Genomic DNA, 27,098 nt, shown 5'->3' with positions numbered 1-27,098 from the left:
GGAGTGAAAGAGCGAGGTCGGTGGGGAGCGTGCCAAGGCCCCGCTCGCACAGCGCGGGAGCCAGAGGGAAACTCGGCTCTGAGGGTTCAGAGGCCGGCAATGAGATTTATTTTTGTTTGTGTGAGTAAAAGGCTGCAGAAGCCTCCGGCCAAGGGGTTCGGGGGAGAGAGAGGAGTGGCCTCTGATTCATGCGGACGCTGCCTGGCCCCTCGCCAGCCATGAAAGGGAGCCCATGTGCGGGGAACCGCTGCCTTAACCCTCGTGCTGGGGCCGTGGGGAACGGACCCCGCGGGGAGGAAGGGGAGGGATGGGGATGTGTGTGCTGAGGGTTTGGTTTCTGTGCTGTGATCGCCGCCAGGATCGAGCCCCTTTTCCCATCCTGGCCCTGCTGTGCCTCAGTTTCCCCGATGTGAGGGCAGGGAGATGGAGCCCTGGAGGTGTGGTTACAACGGCAGCGGTTTCAGCCTCCCCCTGACACAAGTGCTCTAGGACAGGCAGCTTTTAGCCTCGTCTCATTGGGGTTAAACACACTGCATGGCTCAGTGGCAGAGCCACAGTGCTGGCCTGGCAATGACCTCTGAGGCTGGGGGCTCCCTGCTTCCCTAAGGATGCTCCCTGTGTCCCACCTGCTGCCAGAGCTGCTCCCACCGCAGCCCCCTGCCCATCTGGCTGCTCTGGCCATGGGGGCTTCTCCCATGAGCCGGGCTGGAGCTGCGGTGGCTCCCCCAGCTGCCCCAGCTGGTGGCAGCACTGAGATCACACACTGCGCACAGTCCCAAATTCCCAGCTCATCCATCAGCTGGAATCACCTGGGGGATTCCCAGGAAACGCTGCTTGGCTAAAGGCTTCCAGTGTGGACAGGGGACCGGTCTCCCTATAAGCCAGGCCACTAAGAGGTACTTTCTAAAGTGCCAATGAAGCACAAGAATAGGAGGGGGCTCCACATGGAGCTTCACACACACAGATTCCGGATCTCCCATGCCCGTGCTCACAGAGAGGCCTGGTGCTAAGCTTGGACCAGAACACTCCACCACCTTTGGGATGGGTCATACAGGGTCACACCACCCTGCCGGGGCGGATGGGCCGTCACCATCCTGCCAGCACCTCTCCAACCCACGGGGGGACAAACCCCGGCGCCTCTGCCCCTTCCCAACCCCGCGCTCTCTCCGCAGGGATCGGAGGCGGATTTTCCAGCGCCGAGAACAATGACTTTCTAGTCCTGCTCCGGGGCTTCCTCCTCCCAAGGCTTCTTCTCCCACCGTCTTCCTCAGCCGCGAACGTGCCCCGTGGCTGGTAGCTCCCCGGGGCCGCCGCCGCGGCGGAGCCGGAGCCGCGCTGGGTGGGTGTCCGCCTTCCGCAGGCTCCCGGGCAGGTGCGTGCCGGCGCGTGTGCATTGTCCCTGCTCGCCCAGGAGAGCGTGAATGGGACACGGTTATATTTAGCTGCTGAACTCACACCACCAGCACCAGCACACAAAAGGAGCGGCTGCATCTTAAAAGGGGGCGGCCGTGGGCTCGGAAGGGACAGGAGTGTGGCTATTTTTGGGGAAGACATGTCATAATTGGCCCGTCCCGGGTTTAAGCTGCTTCTGTAATGCTGAGTGAAACAATAGCAGCATCCAGAGGAAGAGCCTGTTATGTTTCAGGTGGGATGTTTTCAACCGGGCAGGAAACCCGACCGCTCCCAACGCGCAGCGGCGGCACAAAGGACGCTGAACAGCATGGACCAAGGGCTTGGCCAAGCAGCAGGGAGCACGCTGCAGGGCCTGGTGCTGGCTGGGGATGGCCCTGAAGCTGTTATTGCTGCCTCCTCCTGTCCACCTGCCTGTGTGGGCTCTCGTCCCTCCAAACACCTGACGGCACCCAGGGATGGGCCTGGTCCTTCACTGCATCGCTGCTGTGACATGGGGCTGGCAAGTGGTGAGGGCAAGGGAGGGCTGGCAAACAGAGACAGGAAGCAGCAGACAGCCCATAAGCCAGGGCCAGGCAGCAAAGGGCAGCTCAGAGACACAAGGGGCTATCACCTAACCCCATTCTGACCTATCTGCCAGCCCTCAGGGTGATGGCTTTGGGATCCAAGCTCATGTAGCAGAATGGAGCTGAGCTCTCCTGTTCTCTCTACACCTGGTGCTGGCCGAGGGACATCCCCTTTTGCCATTTCCCTGTCTGGACCTGCACCCCCCCCCCCCCCCAGAAGCTTGAGCCACAGCCCTGTGCCAAGGCAGGGACTGAAGGAGCACAGTGAAGATCAGATCTCCCTCCATGAGCTGTAAATGTGATGCCAGCACACTGGGAGCTGCAGGGCAGGTAAGCAGCAGCAGTGACCTTGGGACAAGCATCACGTGGATGATGTCCACGAGCAGCAGAGCCAGGCAGCACAGCAAAGGCAGGGATGGTGCTGGGGAGAAGACAGTGAATTTAGCTGTGAGAAGCACAGCTCTGAGTCCCAGATGAGGCCACGACACCGCAGTGCCCTTGGGCACAGACAGAAATCGGATGGCCAAGAGATGAAAGCTTTGCCCTGGCTCCCTGCACACAGCATCCAAGGCTCTATGGGAGGCAGCCACGGCACCTGGGCTCTCTGGACCTGAGCCCACCACCACACAGGCACAGCCCCACTGCTGCGGGTGGAGAGCTGAGGCTCTCAGCCCTGCTGAGACAGGAGCTGCATCTGCTGGGCTTGGATGAATACATGGAGCTGTGGCTTCTCCCTAGGATAGTGAAAGGGGGACTCAGAGAGCAGCTGATGTGTGAACTCCATAGATGGGCAGTGAATGAGAGGAACAGGCCCTAACAGGGAAGGCAGATCCCAGGAAACATGGAATCTCTTTGGAAGACCAGAAAGGTCAAGGATCACGGGCTAAGAGAGGGAAAGTGGAGGGGGTGGATGCTGTGCTGGCCTCCCCAGGCAGCACTTTCCACCCGAGCCCAGCCGTGTGGTCGGTACCAGGGCAGGGAGAGGACGGGGGCAAGCACACATGTTCTGCTGCAGGCTGTTCCCAGCTACTCACTGGATGACTTTACTGAAGCCCCAAGGACTTCTCCTTCCTCCACCCGCTCCTTCAGACTCCAAGTGCACCTCAGCTCTCAGCTGTGCAGCCCCTGAAGCTGCCCACACCCTCGTTTTGACCTCTCTCTGCCTTCGAGCATCGGTCCCAGCACGGCTTGGGGAGGAAGGGAGGAGCAACCAAGGGGGGGAGAAAGCCCCTGACAGCATCAAGCAGCCCCCACTCTCCCTGCAGAATGGGCAGCGGCCATCCCGGGGGGGGGGGTGCTGCAGCTGGGCTGGTGGCCGGGATCTGCTGCAGGCTGCCCTCCCTTCAACATGTGCAGTTCCTGTTTGCTGTGTCTGTACAAGGCAGTGGGAAGTGGGGAATTTACTTACACCTCCCGCTTAACAACCCTGGGAGGCTGGAAGGCTTCAAGCCGCTCTAATTTACAGCCCATCTCTCCAATCTCTCACTCAGTTCGCTGCTGCTTTTCTTCCTCCTTATATTAATGGGAACCAAGGTACCTGCCAACAATAATGGACTTGCTGGTGGGGGCGGCCCCTCCCTTCGCCTCCATCAGAATTGCTCAAAATTCAAATGAAAAAGAGAAAAAAAAGGGAAGAAAAAAGGGTGAAATCTGAAAGGTTTGGGGTGGGTTTGGAAAAGTGAAGCGCAGTGGTTCTGGGCCCGGCGCCAGTAGCCCGAGGGTACACATGTGCACGCTCTCCCAGTAGGGCCTTCAGCAGCCCTGTTTTACAACCACCTCGGCACACACTGCAGAGTTCACGCATATGGCCAGACAGATGTGTCTGGCTTACGTTCAAGGCTGGAAAATGAAGAATTATGGAAGTGAAGGGCCCTGGGCATTAGAGAGGGCGGAGGTGAGGGGGAGGGGAGCCAGGGAGGGTTTTTTTTTCCTCTGCTGAGAAATCCTCATCTGGGCTTTCTTGCAAGAAAGGAGGTTTGGAGGAAGAGGGCTTGAGGAGCGAGGCAGCCAACAGCCATGCATGTGAGATGGCTCTTAAAGCAACAGCCTGCATCGCCAGGCATCTGCTCCCAGTGCATTCCGTTTACTTCACCAGCTCCCACTGGGAAACGTGCTCAGCTGAGGCCAAGGGCAGGACAGGATCACCTGTATCCCGTCTGTTTGTCCCCATAACGATGGCAACGCTCGCAAGCAGTGCTCTGGCTGCAGCAGCCGCTCGCAGACTCTTTTTCCTGCTGCTGGCTCCTGCATGAACTCTGCTGTTCACGTCCCACCCTCTCCCCTGTCAGCCTGTGCCCCGCTGCACAGGAAAGCTGATTTCTCACTGCTGTGGAGCCTCTGCCCCGGGCCAGGGGACAGCTCATTGCCTGGCACACATCACACTGCATCCGGCTGCTACGGGTGTGCTGGCAGCTCCATGGAGAAGCTGGGACCCTTCACAAGAGTCCCAGAGTCCCCAAAACATCAATCTCAGAGCCTGGAAGGGCAGATCTCACCCTGGGTGGAGACAGACACACTGATCTGGCTCCTCCAAAGGGCCACAGCTAAGTTTGCTGCTGGGTTACACAGAGGCAGCACACAGCACCTACACCCTGGAAGCTCCAGTGACATCCTGAAGGTCCTGGAGCATGGTAAGGAAGTGGCTGTGCACCACGGGATCAGCCCATGGACCAAAGCAAAGCAGCTCCTCAGCCAGCTCGGGTGCTGCAGTCACACAGCCCATCCTACCTGAATCTTGTCTTGACGGCGCTGCTGCTCAGCGACTTTCCTGGCCAGGGCTTGCTTCTTGGCTCTGAGCTCCTTGATGTCCATCTCTCCTCCACTGCCTTCAGCCTCAGAGTCATCTTCAAACGCCTCGATCCTCACATCATCTTCCTTCTTCCAGGAAATGCAAGAAAACAAAAAGGACAGGATATAAGTCAGAAGGGGACTGTACTTGTTCTGCTCTTTCCCTTCCAGCAGACAAATCCCTGTCAGGCATGGTCCATCACCACCTGATGAAGGGTGACTATTTCTAAGAAGCAAAAAGAAATCACAGTAAACATGCAGGAACCGGCAAGGTGAGACAGGAGGGAACAGGGCAGGAAAGGCAGTGACCAGGCAGGGAAGGGGCAGCCCTGCTTCAGGCTTTGTTCTAAAATCAAACCCTCTTCCTCACCTTGGTAAACTCTTCCTACAGCCTTGGGTGATGTTTTATAGGCTTCCGTTCTGTAAGACCATGGTATTCCCAGGTCTGTCTGCTTTGCCTGGCTGTTTAAGCTGCATATCCCATGGAGCAAATGCTGCTCCTCCCTAATACTGCTGTTCCAACACTGCTGCCTCATCAGGTTCTTAGGTACAAAAGCTGATCCTCTCGACAAGAAACTTGGATCCAGGAACCCAGGAGACCAAAGAGCCCATTTCTGATCTCTGAACAGGCCAGAGACATTCCTGCACCCACCGCAAAACTTCCAGCTGGGCCGGAACAGATGTTTTAGGAGATGCCCCAACTTGATTTTAAAGCTCCTCATGATGGAGAAGCCACCGTGTCTCAAGGTCAGTCATTTCAATGGTTAATGACTTCCTCTGTTAACATCTGCATCCTACTTCTAGTCTGCCTTTGCCATGCTCCTGATGGCCTGGAACCTTGTATGTGATGAACTGAAGGGTCCCAGGTTCTCCAATTTCATGCCCACAAAGGAATGTCTGTCTGGACCATGTTGCACCTTCACCCTTTCCTAGAGACCCTTGTCTGCAGTGCCTGAACTGGAGACACTGGGATGAACCATACTGTTCTCACCTCACATGAAGGCCATACTGGCCTTTCCCTGTGCACCCAAATCTTTGTGATGGGGCTAGGAAGAGTTTCCAGATGGCACCCAGGCAAAAAGACCTGCTCTGAGCCCCCAGAGGGCTGCAGGGATGGATCCTGAACAAGAGGAACCCTGGAGGGGCAAGAGCATCGTTACACTCCCTGCCCTGTGGAGGCTGCCATGGCATGTGTCACCAGCAGGGACTCATGCAGGAGCTCTCAGTCTTAATACAGACCAAGCCCAGCCCTGCAGAGTTGTGCACTCAATCATTTCACCCAGACCACACGCCTGCCTGGCCACGGAACTGTGCACTCTTCTCTCCTTGTGACTTTTAAGCCATGGGAAGGAGGAAGACAGAGCCCTCGGGCTCACTTCCCTTTGCTGGGACAGCCTGGACCACAGGGGATGGGGGATGCTGCCCAGAGGGATGTCAAAAGGGCCTTGGGGAAAAGCATCTGTTGGATGCAGACCGGCTGTGGTGGGGTGGGATCCGCTCGCCTGGGGTGATGGTGGTCACGCTGGCAGGCTGGAAGCTCCCTTGCGACCAGAGCCCAAGGAGGAAGCTCCAGGGTTGTGCAAGCTGCTCACAGAGGTTCCCACAGCTGAGCACAGGCTGTGGGGCAGGGCAGGAGGGAGCTGTCCCTCCTGTGTTCACAGCAGAGATCGGAGGGACTGACCCAGCCAAAGGGGTGCTCTGGAGAGCAGAACCATCCCTGCCATGACACTGGGTAGAACCTGGAGATCCCCCTGTATCCCATGCTTCTGGTGGGCTCAGCTTGGAAACCTCCAGAAGAAGACAAGGATTCAGATCTCCCACCTTACAGACACATCTCTTGCTGCCTGGGGTTTTGCTCTGAGCATCAGTGCAAAAACATCACCTACAATCTGTGCCCTGCTCAGCTGGACCTGGGTGGGACAAGGAAGATGCTGAGCATATCCTTGCTCTGGGTTCCTTTGGCTGCCAGCTCCCTGGGGTGTGCAGCACCACGGGGCACCCAGATAGAAGGTGCTGTCCTCTGCATGGGGTGACACCAGCTGTGGCTCTGCAGCGCGGGTCCCCAGTGCAAGGAGGGGCCACCCAGCTCCCTGCTCCCAACGCCTCTGCCCCTCTCTCCTGTTTCCTTGGCCTTTCCAACTGCAAGATTAAACAGAAGAACAGAGTCAACCTGCAGAGCGGCTGGCAGAGCCCTTAAACACACACACACGGGAGCCTGGAGTGAAGCAAGGCCTACAGGAACAAGCAAGGGCAGAAAAACAAGAGCTGAATTCCTTAATCACATCAGGATGTGAGAGGCAGGGGAGGGACGGGGCGCCAATGTCAGCTCTTCCTGTACGTGTGCTGGAGGCTGGAGCTCAGGCCTTTGCCACAACCAGCTCCACAGCTATAAACTTGATCCTGAAGCTGAACCCTGACACCCCCTCGCCCACCTCCTCTCCCGGGGGCTGTGGTGCTGCACGTTATTAAAGCTTCCCCCCCGCTCCTTGCTTTGGGGATGGAAAAGCAGCATCTGGAACTCATAGCAGCACACGAGATAGAGGCACGCGGGTTGGACTGGCAGGAAAGGGCACGAGGGAAGCACACTCGGGAGACAAGGGCTGTGCACCATTTGTCCCCCCTCTGCCTCCCCCCGCATCGAATGCAGACCACAGCAGCTATAAATAGCGGGAGCTGCAGGGCAGGCAGAGGCTGGGCCCCACAGGGGTGATTCTTCCTTCACCGAGGCGCGCTCTTCCCGCACGGTACCTGATCTTCCAGTTGTTTTCCCTCTTGGCTTCCCATTTCCTTTCCCATGGCGTCTGGGACGGGTGCCACTGACACATATTTTCCACCCTTGAATGCCAGCAAAGGCTCTTCTTGTCCACAAAGGGCTTCCAGGAAATACTTCAGAACTGTGACCCTCTTGCAGTCGGCTGCAATAACCTACAGGGTGAGGACGAGGGGGTTGGGGAAAGGAAAACAGAGTCAGTGCAAAGGGGACGCAGATGGGCAAGGGGGAAATGTTTGGGGCTAGAAGGCCCTGTGGGAGGCAGGCAGCACTGCACAGCACCATGGGGATGTGTGGGGTGCACCTCTTCTTCTAAACAGGGATGGAAGGGGTTTGCCCCTGCCTCATAGCCCATTATCCCCAAGGAAAAAGGAGGCAGGTGAAGACAGGACACTCAACACCAGCCCCTGTCCTGCCTCCTCTGTGCACCCCGGGGCTGCAGGGCTGCCTAGTGGTGGAGAAGTCCTGCTGAAGCATGACAGGGGAAGGATGTGGCTTGTCCTCACTGCTTTGGTTTGGCTCCATCACCAGATTCCCCACTCCCAAAGCTGGGGGGGATGCAGGTGGGGGCATTTGATAGAAGCCGAACCCTTCTTTGCCTCCAGCACAACCCCATCCCATGGGCCCATGTCATGGACCAACTGGGGAGGCTGGGATGGATCTGGCCAGAAGGAAACTCAATAGCTTGGGTAATTATCCAATTTATGAGGCTCAAATGGAGTTTCCAGAGCATGGGAGCCTGGTGCCTCCGTGGCCCCATCCCGTGTGGCAAAGTCGCTGCTGGTGCCTCCACCATGACCGGCCTCAGCTCAGACTCTGTCCCTCTCAGTGGGGTTCTGCACCTGCAGAGCTTTCCTGTGGTGCTTCCTGCTGACCAGATTTATAGGGAGAAAGTCAGCAAACTGCAGTTAGGAACACTACATGCTACGGAGACAAAGCCCACGTTGATGCTCGAGTCCCTCCTGCCCCCTCAAACCATTCTGCTTTTGCTCTGCTGGTACAAACAGAGCACAAACCACCCGTGTCCCAGAGGCTCCCAGGACAGGGTCTGGAGCCAGACCCCATCAAGGTGCCTCCTGCAGGGATGCTGCCTGCTCCCCCTGTGCCATCCCTGCTGTGTGCCCTGGAGCTGCGGGCTGGCAGCTGCACCAGGCTGCCGGGAGAGGAAACCTCTGCTCTTCCCCAGGCTGCCAGTTTCCTCTCTCTGGGCTAATTTTAACCATCACATCACTGCAGTGCATGTCCCAAACCTGACCCTCCTCTGACCTCCAACCTCCCACCCCGGCTGCTGCCGGAGCGAGGCACCCCCAGGCATCAGCACCAGGGATCCTGCATCCCCCAGCACCTGCACTGATGAGGGGAGGGGAAAGAGAAGCCCCTTCCTCCCCTATGGAGAGGTGGGTGATACAAAGACATAGTATTCCAGGCGGAAAGGACCCATAAGCACCCATTTTGCCCCTAAAAAGAGGACAGAGGTGAGCAAAGGACAAAGTGAATGCAGGCTCAGCAGCCTCAGGAGCAGGTTGGGCAGTTGAGGACCCTCATTCCTGGGAGAGCTCTTTGCTGTTTGGGACATGGAGCCAGGAGCAATCCCAGCAAGTGTCACCACAGGAACATTCCCATTCTCCTGGCTCTCCTTTAGGAACGATTCTGTGCAGGGGAAAGTCAAGAAGGAAAGAGAACAGGAGCGAAGTGGGAATGGCTGTCATGGGAAACATCCCTCTTGAGAGCTCCAGGCTGCCCTGGCCCAGGGAAGTGGTGGAAACCTCAGTACTTCATCCCCAGCTCGACAGGAAAGTGCCACGGAGACCTGGCCTGACTCACACTGGGTGGCTTCGGAACAGGGATTTTCCAGTCCTGGATCTGCAGTTCCCTTGTGCCCAGGCTGCTGGGAATGTGCCTGTATAGTGGGATGCCAGGATGGGGCCAACAGCAGCATCATCTGGGAAGGGGATGCAGGAACTGTCCGACCAGCTGGGAAAAGATAGGAACCCCATCCCGACACCATTCCCAAGGGATTTCTCAATACACCTCTAGAAATAAAAGCCACCTCATCTAGTTTAGCATCCATGAGGTTCTCATGAAGGGCTGGGTGCTGACACAGCTGCGGTGCAGCCTTCTGCACAGCAAAGGCTCAGATCCCACTGTGAGAGCCTCAAGGATATTGGGAATGCTCAGACATAGTGCAGAAGAGCCCCCTTCACCCATGTCTGTGGACAAGGGCAGGTGGGTTTGCTCCTTCCTCTCCTGAAGAGGGAACAAGTAGGAAACACCAGATTTCCTGCCAAGCCAGCCCAGCACATGCTTCAATTCAGCTCATCTGCTGGGGAGAAAAGAGCCCGAGTGCAGAGCCATGACATAATGCCACAGCAACTCGTCTCATGAACACATTTTTCCAGCCCACATGAATGAAAAACAGGGAAGGAGCAAATGCTCTGCACATCCCCATCACGTGCAGCCCCGCTCGAGGAGGAGGCCATGGGGCAGCCTCTGAGCTGCTGGGAAAGAAGTGACCTGTGACTGGCACCCAGGTCCCTCTCAAACACTGAAGCAGGACCTTGCGTGCCACAGAGCAGCCCACTTCTGTCACACACTTCCTGTTTTGGAGTGGAAATGTGAGTGCCCAGGGCAGTGGGAATGGATGCGAAGTTGCTCTGCATCCTCTGGAGCAGAGCGTGGTGAGGATGCTGTGAGCTACACCTGCCTTTCCCAAGGGAATGGCAAGGCACAGGGTAACTTCTGCTGGTGTCTTTGGTGCTGTGGCAGCAGACACCCTGGCCCCAGCAGGGAACACAGCCACCCCTTATATACCCTTCCCCCTCCACACAGCGCAGTGAGACAGCAGGAACCGAAAGCCTGGCCCTGCAGTCATGGCTGGTATTAAAATAGGCCTGACACGCATGCAGCTCTCAAAGGAAAACTGAAACTGAGAAGTGCTGCAGTGAGCTGGTACCCCGGCTGTGACCCGGGCTCAGCTCCCCAGAGGCACCCGAGGCACCGTGCTGGGGAGCAGGCGTGGGGCAGGGGTGGCTCTGGCTGCAGCAACCCTGCTCGCCAGCCCCATTGCATCACAGGAGAGCTCTGTCATCTGCTGCTGCATCAGGCATTGGAGCATCGGGGCCCAGCACCAGCCACCCACGGGCTGAGAGGCTCATTCCTGCTCCCACTGCTAATTCATGGGTCATACATTCACATGCTGATCGCTGAGGAGAACACAGCAGGACACGCATTAACACACACAACTGCCTGGAGAGACCCACAGGGCTGCATTAACTGTACCAGCTGCCGTGCTCTCAAAGGCACTTTGCAGTGCCAGTGCCATTATCACCCTCTGTGTGTGGCTTGTGCCAGCAGCTGCCAGGGTCCAGCAGCAATGAGGGGTCCCCAGATCTAATTAATGAAGCTGATCCCCCCTATGGCCTTGGGGATGGAGATAAAACAAGCTGAGGGGAAAAGCTTCAGTGTCTGGGATGGGATCTCACCCCAAGCGCTGTGCCCAGGGGGGACCATGTGCATGGTGCTGGTGGGGTGACACCATCAGAAACCAGCCACGGGTCTCATTTCAGATCAGAAGCAAGGCTGGAGCTGGGGGGAGCAGCCCTGGCCCTGCTGCTTTGCTTTCCTGCTGCTAAGCAAATCACTGTCACACCCACCGCCGCCTTCAATCAGCTTTTACAACTTGTTAATTTTACACAGCGTCCTAAAGAGCAAATAACTGTGAGGAGGAATGCAGGCTCCTTCAGCTAGGCCAGAGAGCCTGCTGCAGCCAAGCCAGCTGGCCAGGGGAGCCCTGCTCGGCCACGGGGACCTGCAGCATCCCCAAGGGAACTGGTCCAAAGAAGGATGCCCCATGGCAATGTGCTGCCGGTGGCGTGCGGGGGGAACCAAGCAGCTTGAGCTCCAGAGGCAAAGGGAGGCAGTGGATTTGGGAAGGGTTTGCTCTGAGGACACTGCCTGCTCTGCATTCCTGTGTGCGAGGGGGAGACACGAGCACATCCTGACAGCTGGATTCAGAAGGGGAAAAGGACATGAGAAGTTTGAGTCATAGCGTGGAGAGATCCCATGGCAGATTCGGAGATGGGAACAGGATAGGACTGAGACTCAGAGCCAAGCTCCAGCAGGATCCAGGATGAGGATAACACTGTTTCTGCCACATGGGTTTAAACACAGCCCAGCTGAACGATGCTGAAACCAAGTGAGCCCCAAACAATCTCAACCATACAGTGTCTACATTACCCAGCTGAACCATCTGCACTGACCCTGCTAAAGCATCCGCTCAGCCCATGGCTAAATGCCTCCCAGTGCCCTGTGCTCCCTCCTCCCATCCCTGGGGAGCCAGCTCGGAGGGAGGCCCAGTGCACAGGAGGAGGAGCACGGGATGAAAGCGCCTGCTTTGGTCTCATCCCTTCTGTGTCTTCATCCCATGGGTTTGCACACAGAAGCTGGGCTGGGTTTAACCCCACACTTAGTACAGCCCAGTGTCTCTGGGCTCCCTCCCCAGCCCAGGGAGCCCCTCGCCTTGCCCAGTGCCAAATGCAGTTGGAAGGCACCAGGCTAGGGAGGACCAACACATCCTTCATGGCTGGGCAGCAGCACCCAAAGCAGGACCACAGCTCTGGTTTCTGCAGCTGAGAGCTGGCTTCAGCCACAGCTCCTTCTGCTTTCACCTAACCCCACAAGCAGGCTCCTTGGAGGCTGCTCCCACATACCTGCAAGTGTGTGTGTGTGACCTGAGAGAGCAACTGTGGCTTCAACGGGGATCACACCAAGGCACCACTGGCTCTGATGTATCTCTGATGCATGCCCTGGCTCTGCAGCACCCAGTGCCACCATGTGCAGCACCTAGCACCAACTGAAGAGGATCCATCATATCTGTACCTGATGCTCCATCAGAACAGAGAGGTGCATCAGAGAACAGGAAAGACAAGGGAAGCTCAGAAGAACCACTCCAGTTCTTCTTCCCCATTGTCACTGCTGGAGAACCACGTTCTCTGCAAAGCGGGGGCTCCCCAAAGACAAAGCATTGCCACGTCTTAACCAAACCTCTCCTCAGCACCCTGAGCCTTGCTCCAACCTCTGCACTGGCGCAGATGTGCCTTTGCCCTGGGCAAACACCTCCATCTTTCCAGCCTTGGCCACATACCTCAGCTATGACTGGAAAGCAGCATGGAAAGGGAGCCACCTGCCCACCATCATCACAGTTTGCTGAGCTCCCTTGTCCCACACAGGGATGTAGAGAAGACACATGGCTCATAGAAAGGTGCAAAGTGATAGATCTGAGCTGAGCCACCCAAGTTTTGGTGTCAGAGATCAGATGAAGCCCTCAGGATCCTGCACAGATCCCTACCATGAAGGTCCTCCAGCTGGTCCTGGCAGCTCTAGGACATGAGGCTGAGAGACAGCAACACTGGGGAAGCTGTGAGGAGTTTGGAGCCTGCTCCCAGAAAACCCTCCCTAGAGAAGGGGATCCCTGCACCAGCCTTTCCCTTGCCAGGGGTCAGTTCTCTCTCCCTGACTGGCACCTAGTGGCTGTGGGGCAGGAATACAGACCACATCTCCACTCCTAGGCCAGAATACATCCGAGGCTGCTGCAGGAACCTTCTGTGACTCATGTGGAGGAGTCAACACCAAAGTCACCCGAAGAAGATGCTCTGGATGCAAAGCCATCCTCCAGACCCCTCCTGTGCTCTGGGTGACTCCAGTCCAAGCACAACTGCTCCTCTCCAGTGTGAGGAGCTACACAGCCCAGAGAAAGCTTCTGATGGTTTCCAAACCAAGCTTCCGGCATTTGCTGCTGCTTGGGAAGACCTTCCCTGAGGTCTTATTCACCTGCTGAATGTGCTAAAGAACCTCTTCTTCAGTTCACCTCTCCAGTGAACAGCAGGGTTTGCAATAGGGAGCAATTGGCTCCAGCTACGTCCAACACCTTACAGGCAGGAGATGTGTGACTGGTTTACTGCATTTTACTCTCATGAGCCCATTCCTATTGGGAATGCCCCTACTGGGGCAGCAGCAAAATGAGGTAAAAGCATCACTTCAGTTTGGATCAGAAGTCCCAAAGAAGACAATGGGGTACAGAACGTCTCCGGAGGGTGATGGAGATGTCTCATCTGGTTTGTGAGTGTGGCTCCAGCCTGGTTCTCATTGTGTCTTCAAGCACCACTGCCAACAGCTCAGCGAGAGCTGTGGGCTTCCCCACATTGCAAAACCTTGCCTCCAGTAAGAGGCGGCAGGAATTTCTGCAGGAATTTCCATGGGAGGAAGCATTTGCTTCCAAGTCCTGTGGCCACATGCCCCAGGGCTGGGTAAACTGATCCTGGCAGCAGTGACATCCCTGGGGCATCCCTGCTCTCCGAGGTGAAGCCTTGAGCACAGGATCACACATCTGGGGGGAGAAGAGGCTGCAATACCTCAGCTTTGGAAGAAACCTGTGGAAGAGGCGGACAACTCCGGGACAAACAGCAAATCACAGCCAGGGGCTCCCTGTTAGAGCCATCTTGGTGCTCCCATCTCCCATCCTTGCTCCCAGCACATCCCCAAACTTCCCAGGGGAAAAAAGAGAAACATTGAGAGCATAAAGCCAAGCCCAAAGGACCTTGCTCCACTCCTCCCTTACTGGAACCAGGGAAGACAAATCCCTGAAAGCCTGTCTTGAGCCAGTGGTCCCAGGCTGGGGAAGGAGGAATTCAAGATCCATATCCTCAGTGAAGTCCATATGGCACCACTGTCAGCTTTCCTCCCTGCTGCAGGAGGCTCTTCCTTCTCAGGGACTGGGGGAATTGATTTCCTCTGCCATTTCGGAGGATGCCTGCCTTGCCAGAGATTGTTTTGCAGAGTTAAGGAAGATAAGAAAGTGGTCAGCAGGCTCTTTGGTGGAGGAAGGGAGGATTGCTTAGTAAGGGAAAGGGGATTGCTCCGTGCTCAGCACGCACACGCTGCCCTTCCTCTGAGGCCACAGCTCCAGGAGATGCTGGTGGTGGGGATGAGGCTGGTCCTTCCCTGCATGTCTCCATTCCCAGTGCTTCTCGGGCACATCTACACTGTGCTGCTGGACCACAGAAGCTGTTGCTGCACCAGGGGTAGGATCTGGCTCTCTGGGATTTGGGAAATGCAGCTGGTGAATGTTCAATCCCATATCTCTGCTGCAAATCTCAATGTTGCTCTTGCAACAGTAAGAGCCCTTTCTGCAGGACACGTGGAAAAAAGGCAGGAACCAAGTCCAGGGCTGCTGAGCATGTCCATTCCCAGCACACCAACTCATTGCAGTGCTATGTGGAGGTTCAACTCAGCTCATCCAGACCCGACACTGAAGCAGATGAAGGTGCCATGCACTAATGTGGGGCAGAGCAGGTATTTCACCCTCACCAACATGAGCTCTTTCACAAGGACTTCCCCAGGGAGGCAACCAGACAACAGCCCCACGATCTGACCCACATGATTCCTGTTCCATGGGAGAAGACACCCGTGTCTGGTGTAGCAGAGACAGTGGGAAGTTGGGTGGTAGAAGGAAAAGGGTCACAACCGAGGGGAACAGGGATGAGGATCCACCACTCCAAACCAGCAAACAGAGGTGCAAACCCCTCCAGCATCCACCCCTCACCCTTCCAGTGTGACCTCTGCTACAAGCAGCCAGGAAGCCTCGGTGTTAGCTGCTATAACACCCATGCACCGTGGACTTTCAGCCCAAGAGGTGTTAATGGGCTGTTGTGTCCCTCACAAACCTGACTTCTGACCTCGGCAGAGGGAGGGAGGGGAGAGGTAAGAGCTGGACTATCCGGCCTGGTCCTGGAGGAGCTGGTTGGGAAGCTGTCTCTGTGAGTTTACACAGCTTATACGTTCTCCATGCAGTTCCTGGACGCCTTCCATGGCAGATGAGAGTTTTATGTCGAATTTTAAGTTTGACCACAAATATTCAACTTCCTTGCACCACAAATGCTCTATCTTCTTTGTGGCTTAGTTGGCACCAAATGAGTATTTACAGATCCCTCTCTGTCTGTCTGTCATTTAAATCTCTCCTGGAGGTGCCAAAGGCTTCAGGAGCGAAGGGGGCTCCAAGGGCAGATTCCCTGATTCCCTCTCTGTGCCCTGCATTAGATGCTGGCCAAGCCCTTGCAGAGGGCACAGCTGCTGCTGCTCTGAGCGTTTCAGGCTTGCACTCCATTAAGCTTGCTTTGCAGAGGCTGTCATCCGAGCTCCTGCTCCAACTTCCACAGCTCCGGTGGATATTTGAACTGGGATGAAAGTCTTTGGAATTCTTCTCTTCTTTGAGGAAACTGAGTCTCCAGGAGCCTGTTTTAATGAGAACCACTGAAAGCTCCTCAAGCAGCACAGCTCCCACCTGGCTGCTGCTCGCAGCCTCCCCATGGGGAGTTTCACTTCCTCAGATAACAAGCAAGTGACAATCCAGAGCTGCTGAACTGGGATCCTGTGCTGGGGAAACTGGTTCCAGTGGTTGGTCTCGGTGGCAGAATGATAGGGAATTCAGGGAAGGGCATTCAGCCAGGAAAACACAAGCAAACACTGCAGAAGGTCCCTCCTGAGCACCCATTGCCAAGGGAATTCGATGTTGTTGCTGCATGGAGCTGGATGGAGAGCAGGAGGTCCCTGGGTTGGTACCCAGCTGGGTGGGTGAGTGATGGGCAGCAGCAGCCCAAACCCCACGTTAACGTGCTCAGGTCATGTGTGTTTCATTTCCTTCACACTTTTTAGCCCAGGACACAGATGGGCCACTTGCCCCACTGATTTGAGGGGAACTTCAGAACATGTGGATGCTGCTCCCACAACGCTGCTCTCATCACCCCTTGGACCCAAGCCACCGGGCGACTGTGGCAGCACCAGGGGAGCTCTTCACCATCCCTTGGGAGCCACGGGGTGATTTCAAGCTCCAGCGAGGGCTGCCCACATCAGAGGAAGCGGATACCTGAGTCAGAGCAATGTGATGTGAAACCTCTGCCCCACAGACCAGCAGCCAGACTGAGCAACGTCAGCGCCGCGCTGCCCCACACGCCTCACCAGCCCTGGATGATGCTCAGGGCACTCCAGCTCCACTCCGCTTTGGAAGCTGGGAGAGAAACAGCTTTGCTTTGAACTCCAAAGCAAGCAAAGCCCATGTGAAAGGGCAGCTAACGGGGCTGAGGGTTGCTGCGTGCAGGGAGGAGCTCCTCCAGCAGGGCCGCTATTAAATTCCCTTGAAAACAGAGGGTGGGGATATGGAAGGCAATGGAATAACAGCAGAAAAATGCCACCACAGCCGGGTCGGCTGTGACACCACAGCCCCAGAGGTCTTGGCAAGCCTGGCATTTCCACCCACCGCAGGAACCGCAGTGGCAGCGCGCTCCGGGGCAGGCAGGGAAGCTGCTCACACCACTTCCAGCAGCCACTGCAGGGAGGGACAAAGGCTCTTCGTTGGCTTTACAGGGAAATGCTGCCACTTAGGGGACTCCCGATGACGTTCCTGTGCCTGACAGCCCATGTCCTCTTCGAGGAGGGGGAGACACGCTCCCTTCGCTACCACAGAGGTCACTTCACGCGCTGGATGCGAGCTCCATCCCGCACAGATCCTGCTCTGCCTCTAAGGAAGCAGCAAGCAGAGCTCTGCTACTTATACCCAATGCTCAGCTCTTCTGGCAGATGATTAATGGCCCAAGTCTTGCAGCTTCCAGCGGGCTCAGAGCTGCAAGCACACCTAGGGAAAGGGAGGAACTGGAGCGGTGGCTTGATGGGGAGAGGAGAACTATTCGCTGTGCCTTTGTTTTCCACAGAGCTCCTCCTCCAGGAGCGGGATGCTGAGGGAAGAGCAGGGCCCCTGCCCCGAAACGGAGGAGCTGAACCAGAACAATAGGGTGGGGATTCTGGATGGGCCCGGACAAGTGGGGTGGGCTGGAGCGGGGGCACCGATCCATCCCTTTGACTTCATTCACACTTACAGCTGCAGGAGAGAGATTTCCTGAAAGCACAGTAGGAAGAGAGGGGTATTCGCTCACTCCACCCTCCATCTAACACTGTCCTCGCGATCCAGCCGTGCACCCAGAGCCAACTCTGGCCTCTGGCAGAGCTGCAGGCCAGACATGACGAGTGCTGGTGTGAGCAGCACAGGTCCCCACCCCATGAGCAGCACACAGAAGGGATGCTGCAGCCGGCCGAGAAATAACCAGCAATGCAGGGCAATGCAGAGTGTTTGAGCGTGTCCAAGGTGGACAAGGAGGTGTCAAGAGTGAGATTGGAGCCTCTGGCTCCAGGACAAGGAAAGGTGCAGCCTCCGGCTGATGCTGCAAGAAACAAAGAAGAGTTCCCCCCACTAAAGGGGAGTCAGAGCCACACTGCACGAGGACCCTGAGGCAGGAGCTGTGCCACTACACTCCCAACCCACGAGTGACCATAGAACCATGCCTGTAACATGTCACCTCCCAGCGATGCCACCACCTGCAATGCAGAGCAGGGGACTGGAACCAGCCCAGCGAGCCCTGTACCTGACTCACCGCAGCCCTGGTGCATCGGGAGCCTGAAAAACAACAGTTTCTCTTTGTTTTCCACCTAAAACCACCCAAACCCCATTTGTCCTCCTCTAAATGTGGACTCACTCAGCCTGACTCCCAGCATGGCTCTGCCTGTATGCATCCACAGTGGCTTATGCAGTGGTGATGCCCCACAAGCAGGAGCTGCAGCGCTTCCCCAAGTGCCCACAATTCAAGCGTGCTGCAGCCAAGTTATTTGCAGCTTCAAACTTCAACCATTTTTGGTGAATCCCCAAATAAATTAAATGAAGGAAAGGAAAAAAAAAGAAAAAAGAAAAAAAGAGGCTGTATTTTTTTTTTCAAATGGGAAAAGTATTTCTTTCATTCTCCCATCATCCGAATCCAGCAAACACAAAAAACATCGCCCCAAACCAAGGCTCAGACATCACATCTGGGGAGATGGAAAATCTTAATCCAAAGGTTAATGTTTTGGGAAGCTCAGAGTGTGTGAAAAGAGGGGTGAGATGGGTGCTGCTCCACCACTTGTTGCCGCCAAGCGGCGGCTCTCAAACGGTGCCTGCCTGCCCCGGCCCAGGGTCAGAAGCTAAAATAGAAAACAACTGAAATCACTGCAAGCAAACAAACAGGCCCAGCAGATGCTGGAGGCAGCCAAGCGAGGAAGGAGCCAGCAGCATGGAACACAGCTCCAGCCCTGGGACTGGAAACAGCCTCCTGACTTGCCCCGGGTGAATGGAACCAAACCATATGGATGTGGTGGCCCTCATCATGCTCTGAGCTCTCCTGCATCGCTCCTGTCCCTGCTGTCACCTGCATCTCCTTTGCTCGCTGCTCTGCAGGATCACACTCTGCTGCTATCACATCTGGGGTTGGTTTATTGCCAGCCCTCAGTATGAACCTTCACCATTCCCACCCAGGACAACCATCCTGCTCAGGAGGGTGCTCTTCACCCTCACCCCTGCCAACACACCTCCCTGTCCCTGCCCTGAGCAGTGTGTCCCTCCTGCCTTGCACCCTGAGCTGCTGGGCTCCTCTAGAATCATAGCATCACAGAATGGTTTGGGTTGGAAAGGACTTTAAAGATCATCTCTCCCCACTCCAGCTGCAGATGTGCCCTCTGAGCTTGTCATGCCCCCGATTTCCCCACATCCTGCCTCCAAAATGCCTTTGTCTTCATCTTCTGCATTAGATTATGCCCTTTCCAGCCTGCTCCTTCCAGACATTAGAAATCTCTCTCCCCCCAGCCACAACAGAATAGCATCCTAATTGCCTTTGTTAAGGATGGGGCCATGCTTGTACAACTGCCACATCTGCTCGCGGGGCCGTATCAGCAGCAACAATAGCTTAAAAGCTACAGGAGTTTTAACATCAAGTCCTCCCACACTTAACTAAACACAAAGAGAAGGGACCATATGTGTGCACAAGCAGCCTTGTCAGGTGGGTTGGATCCCAGCTCCCCGGGGGTGGGAAGGGAAGACAAGGCACTGGGCAGGCGTGAGAGCATCCGGCACAGCAGTACCGCTTGCTGCTGCTTGTTTACAGCATCCCGAGGGACACTGGATGGGATGTTTCCTGGGATCAGCCAGGGCAGAGCTGCCCCCTAAGGTAGCAGAGATGGGCTTCAAAGGGCTTGGCTTCTCGCCTTGCTCTGCTGCATCTGCCCACCCAGGGGTGCTGGGGAGGAGCAGAAGGCTGGAGGGTCTCCCAGACACAAGCAAACTCCATGCTGGGCTGAGATGGACCATTCTGCATCAATAGAGGTCCAGTCACACCAGTGTACCTGGGTCACCATGGCTGGCAGGCCATGGCCATCTCCTGCAGGTCTCCAGGGTATAGAACCCAGTAGCTCATTCCCAGATAAGTGCTTCCTGGAGCCATGGGAAGGTTTGGTTTTCAGTACATTGCTGAAGGATGCAACAGAAAATGCTTGCATCCTGTTGCAGAGGGAGAGGAGGAGAGTGGCATCTCCCACACAGTTGGGATGTCACCCACTGCTCCCCTCAGAATGGCAGTGATGGACAGGAGAAGCACAATAAGGAGGAGAGTTTGGATGGATGATGGAGTTCAGCTCCAAAGATGCTGATTTTGAATGGGCACAAAGCTGCTTGAGATGTCAGACACAACCAGGCTGCTGGGGGGGGACACACAGAGAAGGGGAAAGGGGGAATTATCAGTTGCTAGCAGAGAATCTGCAAAAAGATGGGAAACGCATAAAATAGTGCGCAAAAACGTAAATGGTCCTTTATCAAACCATCGGATAACCCAGCTCCAGACCAGTGCTGTGTGTACAGTGCCTTGCTTGGCTGAGACAGGACCCCCAAATCCAGGCACCTCTCAACCACAACCATACTCTCTGCAAGAAGAAACCTCAATCTGCTCATGACTACATGCAGAAATATGGAGGTAAAGACAGAATGAAGGAAACAGAAGTGAGGTTGAGAAGAACACCAGGAATCTCTGTGGACACTGAATGTTCCCCTAAGCTTAGCTCAGGAAAAGGGCTCTGCCAAGGACATGGAAAACCTCTGCCCAGGCTGGGGAAGGGGCTGCAGGGGAAGGGCTGATGGGAATGCCGATGCCAAGGGAAGAGCCTGAGGAGGAGCTGAAGGAAATCATGGCAGGGCCCACCTGGAAGTGTGTGATGAGAGACACGAGGAGCAGACCTGGCAAAGACAAGGCTCAGGACTGGGCTCCCTCGGGGTTCACGCTCATGGAAGCGTGTGCTAGCATGCTCCAAGGAGTCCCACAAAGGCCAGGAAGCTCCAGCTGCCCATGGACCAGAGCTCCTGCTCTGCACCCTTCAGCCCTCCAGCCAAGGGGGGGAATGTAATCAGAGCAATTTCTATTAGCAAGAATATAAAGACTTGGAACCTCTGGGCTGTCTCTTGACAACTAATTAATTACCAGGTAGCATCCCCTTGAAGCTGCCAACACAACATGCACAAGTTCCAGCACGAATTCGGGAGAGGGATGAACTTTACAACAAACTCCAGGATTTTACTTCATCTCCCGCCACCATCTGAGATCCTGGGGGAACAGGAAGGGGTGGCAAGAGGCAAACTCCGAAGCCATCTGGGATCATCATTAACTCATTCACTCGTGGCCTCTGAAACAAAATGCTTCGAGCCAGATGAGAGCTCCTTGGGTTCTGCTGCATTTAAGCTCTTCTGCCAGTTGGGGTGATGGGGTGGACACCCCCTTGCAGCCCTCTTGTCCCCCAAGGCTTTGGCCATCAGAGCAGCCAGGCTTTGAAGCTAATAAGAGCAGAAACTGTATTTCAAATGGCTCTAGGTGATATAACCTTCACTAACAGCAACAAGAAGGAACAAATGAAAGAGTATGTCAAAGAAAGCAGAGAAAAGACAAGGAACAAGACAAGAGATGGGCAGAGGGACTGTTGCTGACAGAGCTTTTGTGGGAAAACACAGGGAAAACCCCACAGTGGTAGGTGCCAGATGTTAACTCCAAGGACCAAAAGGTCTGGGCTTGAGCTTATTGACCTCACTGGTGCGGATGTGCAGTGCCATGCCCAGCTGGTCCCGCACCTCCAACCATGGCCCACTTCACATTGTCCTCACCAGAACATCCCTTTCCAGTTGATTAGTTGCTAATTATGATGGGGCTGGTGTATCAGGGTACCACACAACTACACTGTGCATCCCAACGTAAGATTCCCAGGCTCTAGAGACACAAGGAGATGGGAGATGCTGCTCAGGTTGGCACACCTGAAACAAACCACACAGTACACCAGGTAGCATCTCTGAGGGCTGGTTCTGTCTGCGCTCAGGGGGGTATCAAACCATCATACCATGCTCATTAACCACAGCAGCATCCTGAACAGCACATGGGGACAGGGCTCCATTTAAGGACTGCCTTGGGAAGACGTTTTACATGTGACAACACTTGAGACACCCCTGTCTGGTGGGCAGCTTTTGGGCCCAGAAGCCTTCAGCTCCATGCTCCAAGCCTTGAAGCGGCTGTGGATTTCTTCCTCAGACACCAGGACAAGCACAGGTCACCTCGCTCAGGTGCAAACGTCCTAGGCTAAGCCAAAGCATTTCTTTTCTTTCTTAGACTTACTTGATGTAAGTCCAAAACCCGAGAGGACATCAAAGAGCCCATTGAGCAGACCCCCTCCAGATACACATGGGGACTTTACCTCATTAGTACTAACACAGCTCCCCTGCGGACTTCCTGGGAACAGCTGAAGCAGCATCACACTTCAAACCCCAGCCTGCACATCACAGGGCTGAGGAGGAGTTCAGGTCTGGCCCTGGATTGTTGACAACCATTTCAAAGGGTGTGCAGGATCACACACTAAAACTGTCACAGCCCTGGGGGGGAACAAGATTATCTTTGTCCCGCAGGAGATGGGCTGCAGAGGCAATGGCAAGGGTAGGAGCTGTCACATGAAGGCATCAAGGAGGGTCTGATTTAAAGGAAAGGGAAAATTTAGATGAGGGAGTGATTTACCTCTAGAACTGGTCAGTGATTGTTTCCCATGGGTTACCAAGAGGGATGTCCCTTCAGGATTTCAATCCATGGCAAAAGAGTCCATCTTCTTCCAAGGGACAGGAACAGTTCTGACCCTGCTTGGGTCTGAGGTCACTTCCAGAGGGACAAAGGAGACCTGCAGGAGCCCAGGCTCAGCCATGGCACCGAGTGACAATGAGGAGATATGGTGCTTCCTGGAAGAACTGGAACTGATGAGACTAAAACGTGGGGTGAGGGAGGGTTAAGGAGAGATTAGTCTGGGGCACACTCTGGGACACAGATACACAATGTTAAGTATGAGGGCAAAGGAAATGAAAACTGGAAACTCAAACATAGTCAAGAATCCAATCCCAGCCTGGGCAGGAAGTTTACACTCTGCTTCTAAATATACATGTTTTTAAATCAACAAGCTTTCTTGTTCCTCAGCTCTACTGTACAACTACACAGGAGAAGTAAGCGGAAAGAGGCACTGCCAACCCCTGCCTGGCCAGGCTTGTTGGCCCCAAGTGACAAGGAATGAGGGATAAATCCAGCCATGTCCCAGCAGGGAAGCAAAGGCAGGATCCTGAAGAAGCTCTTGGAGAGCAGCCTTCCCAGCTCCAAGCGTGTCGGCACCCAGTCCCTTGCACACTCTCCTGTTGGGTCTCCCAGTGCCATGCCCAAGGACCATGAGAAGGAAAGGAAGCGATAACCTGTGAACATGAGTCAGATGTGGTGCCTCTTTCCTTCCTGCTCTCTGGCCACTGCATTCATGCTCAGCAGTGGGCTAATCCCATGTATTTTTAATTTGATATAATTATCTCCTAGAAATTACAGTACACAGAAATCACAGCCTCTTGGGATCTAAAGCAATTAAGCGAAGATAAATTTCTTTCATGGAGCAAGCTGTCAAAGGATGAAGCAATTTCATTCTCCATTTGAAGTGGAAGCTTTGGGTCATGCATGGTTTATTTGAAACAATGCCATCACCTAAAGCTGCTGATCTTATCTGTCTCCCTCTCTCAGTCTCTCCATTTCAAACTGCTGAAGATGTGCAGCGTGGCACTGCCTGAAGTGATGACATCTGGCACCAGGCCAGCTACAGAAACAAGCTGCTCCTCCCCAAGCCCGAGTGCAAGAGGCCAAGCATTCCTATTAAAAAGGGGGAAACCGAGGTGAAATCTGGGAAGAGCTGAAAAGTGGGAATCCTGCCCAAGGGAACAGGAGATCCATGGGCTCCAGCAGGAGCGCAGTGCCTGCAGGAAGGGGCGGCACTGCCCAAGACAGGATGGGAGCACGTAGCACATCTCAGAGGGCTAAGAGTCTACCAGGCTTCCTCTGCATCACCAGGCTGCCCTGAAGCCATCTAAAGCAGGCTTTGAGGATTTCATCACAAGGAGCAGCCCATGCACTTCAGCATGAGAAGAGACATGACAGGTCAGGAATTATATCCCGTTAGCACATACGTGCTACTTCTCGGAACTTCCATCAAATTCTCTCCTGTCCTCACATTCCACCATGCCAAGATGTTCCATTTTAGACAAAAGAAAGCACAGAAAACATGAAGTAACTCCTCTTAATAAACCATTCACTAGAGAGGTGGGTTTGAAATGCTGAAAAGGGGAGGATGAAGATGCTGTGGAGCAAAGAGTGACCGCGATGAGGGCTCTGCTACCTCCATGGGTTAAACACCAATGATGCTCAGATCCTCCACTGGAGCAGCTGCTCCAAGCCCCTGTGTCCAACCTGGCCTTGAGCACTGCCAGGGATGGGGCAGCCACAGCTTCTCTGGGCACCCTGTGCCAGCACCTCAGCACCCTCACAGGGAACAGCTTCTGCCTAAGAGCTCAGCTCAGTCTCCCCTCGGGCAGGTTAAAGCCATTTCCCTTGGCCTGTCCCTACAGGCCCTTGTCCAAAGGTTTCCTGGAGCCCCTTTAGGCACTGGAGCTGCTCTAAGGTCTAAGATAAGATTGATAAGGGCATTTTATCCCTCAGGTTTCTGCAAAGCTCAGATCAGAGCTGATCAAACCTTTGCTCACTAGGACAGATGCTGAACTAAGAGAAATTGCTGGTACTAGAGGGAGCTAACAATGCAAGCTGGCAATGGGTCCAAGTTCACGAAGCATCAAAAGCACAATATGATCTTCAAAAGTGACTTCAGCAGCAGCAATCACTAGGAACCCCCAAAATACACATCAGCCACGTCCATAACCATGATGCTGAAGGTAAATACAGAACCAAGTTCACAAACTGAAGAAACCAAGCAGGCAATAACTTCTCAGACCTCAGAAAACCCATTTGTCTTCGTAACAGGGATTTGTGTTTCTCTATGCATTCACCTGCCCCAAATACAGTGAAGTTTTGGGAATGTTTAAAAAGGAAATCAATAAAATGACTGGAAATAAGTATTATTGTTGCTATTTATACTATATGGACAAATATTTGCTGCATATGGTGGGGAAAATGCTTTATGTAAAGCACTGGTATGCAAAACGTCATGGCAAGTTTTGTTAGTTTCAGTCAGTTATGGGCTTTACCTTATGTTTAAGGAAATATATGTAAATATGGGGGAAAATGAGATTAAATTCTCTGGATTAAATACCCTGCATTTTTGGGTCCCACCACAGACACAGTCAGAGCAGCAGCAGGAATGAATACTGCTCGTGCCAGGTCTGTGTTTGGGAGGGATGTTAATGCTTCCCAGTGAACCTTCACTCAATACCCGCTCGTCTTCCTAAGGGACACGGGTGGCCTGGGGCTGAGGCACTGGCCTGAGATCCTGGGTATCAGGGGTTTGTTCTCATCCTGCAGCTGAGGTTTCCTGTGGGAGCTGGGTCAGTCCCTCAGCCTCGCGTACCTCTGTTGCCAATCTCCAACGAGGAAATTGCTTTTCCTTCTGTCCCAACGTGTTGTGGAGATACGTTCATTAATGCCTGGGAAGTGCCTGGGCTTCAATGACGGCGAGGGAAGAAAATAACTAAGACCACGGTGATGTCTTCTCTTTCTGACCTGGGATGTAATGGAAACAAAGACACCAAGGGCTGTGGCTCCAGCCTGCAGCAGGAGCTGAGCTCTCCATCCTCACGACTCAGCCCAGTGCTGGCAGGAGGAATTGGCATCCACAAAAACAACGGGAGGTCCAGCTGGGAGCAGAAACGTGGGGAGCAGACTCCAAGCTCAATGACAGAGGTCACCTTCCGTCTCCCATAGAGACAGAGTAGATCCCCATCTGTTATTTGGGCTGACCACTCCCTGCATTCCACCCAGTCCACTTCTCTGGCAAGCTTCCCAGGACGTGGATCTTTCTTATTCAGGATAACAATGAGGAGTTATTAATTGGATCTTTTTTCAGGTTTCCTGAGGTCCTTCCAATAGCTGTGCTGGTGGATACCACAGCCGGGTCAGCTTCAGCAGGCGTGTTTTAAGCATTTCACTTGGCCAAAGATAGCACAGTGCTGTGAAACAGGGTCACCCCCCAAGCTAAGCCACGGGCAAGGATCAAGAGACTGAGTTTAGTACTGGAGTGCAGAGTCTAAGTGGTGGCAAAGCATCCGGCATGAGGCAAAGAGGCAACCCTGAGTCCCAGGGACCCCCTGCACGATCACAAGCACCACATTAACTCTTAAGCACCACAAAGGTTGTCCAAGAAGGGACCAGCTCGGTCAGGCAGAGCAGCCCTTCCATTTCCTCCAAGGTTCTCTGGGTAGCAATAAGAGATGGCTCATTGGGAGGGGATCCAGCATTAATGGTGTTTTAATGAGGCCTTTCGATATACTTATAGACTAATCAGCAAATTCCATAAGGTCTGGACTCTAATATGTCATTCTGAGTACACTAAAGGCATAGTGAATAACTCATTTATAGCCAGAGCCATGTACCAGGCCTGATGTTCTGCCAAGATGTGGCAGGTTTTGTGTCATTAGGGAGCTGGTGCTGCAGAAGCAAGACCATTACCTGCTGAAGAACCCTGAGGTTCTGAAGTGAAGGTTCAGGCAGTGTATCCCAAGGTGCTGCTGCACAGCAGATGTCATGGTTTGACTCTCCTTTCCTAGGTCATTCCATTGATGCTGACTCCAGGAACACATGGTCAGAGCTGCTCAAAGAAACGAGTGGAAGGTGTCCCTGCCCATGGCAGGGGGTTGGAACTGAATGAACTTCAAGGTCCCTTCAACCCAAACCATTCCGTGGTTCTACGACATTCCCCCTTTCCCAAGAGTCTGTGCCTCTCTAGAGGCAGCTTTTAGGACAAAAGGACCGAAGCAAGGCAACTTTTCCATCTCATTGCAAACCTGGCTTGATGGTGAGAGAAGCAACGATCTTCAACAACAAGAGTCATCTGATCTGCACAAGAAGATCCAACACTGCCTGAAACCAGGCAAGGGACAAGGCTGATTGCTCCTGTCAGTCTCTGCCTCGAGCTGATGATCACATCACACTCCCAGCCTTTTGCTGACACCAGAGCCAAACTGTGCAGCACTGGCTGAGGAACCCCACACGTGCTGGTACATGTGCACGGCTCACACCCAGCCTGCCTGAATCACTTGGAGCCCACAGTGGCTAAAGTGAGCCTGCAGGAGAAGCAGAGGTGGCTCCAAGGCTGGCAGCAGGCAGGGGAGGAAG

At 54.5% G+C, this 27,098-nt stretch overlaps 1 protein-coding gene across 2 annotated transcripts in view; it reads right to left on the bottom strand.

The window, feature by feature from the left end:
• Nucleotides 1-27,098, bottom strand: part of SMG6 (SMG6 nonsense mediated mRNA decay factor) — a 104,485-nt gene that overhangs the window by 9,295 nt on the left and 68,092 nt on the right. The window contains exons 14-15 of one of the 2 annotated variants that reach the window (XM_034068674.1): nucleotides 7,512-7,688; nucleotides 4,704-4,853 (exon numbers count right to left, since the gene is read on the bottom strand). In XM_034068674.1, coding sequence (XP_033924565.1) covers nucleotides 4,704-4,853; nucleotides 7,512-7,688 — 327 coding nt within the window. The remainder of the gene's footprint in view (nucleotides 1-4,703; nucleotides 4,854-7,511; nucleotides 7,689-27,098) is intronic. The other variant, XM_034068675.1, reaches the window with a different exon arrangement.

Source organism: Melopsittacus undulatus, chromosome 13, assembly GCF_012275295.1.
Source record: "Melopsittacus undulatus isolate bMelUnd1 chromosome 13, bMelUnd1.mat.Z, whole genome shotgun sequence".
NCBI lineage: Eukaryota > Metazoa > Chordata > Aves > Psittaciformes > Psittaculidae > Melopsittacus > Melopsittacus undulatus.
The sequence above is the reverse complement of the archived record's forward strand: the minus strand, read 5'-3'. Positions and strand labels throughout refer to the sequence as shown.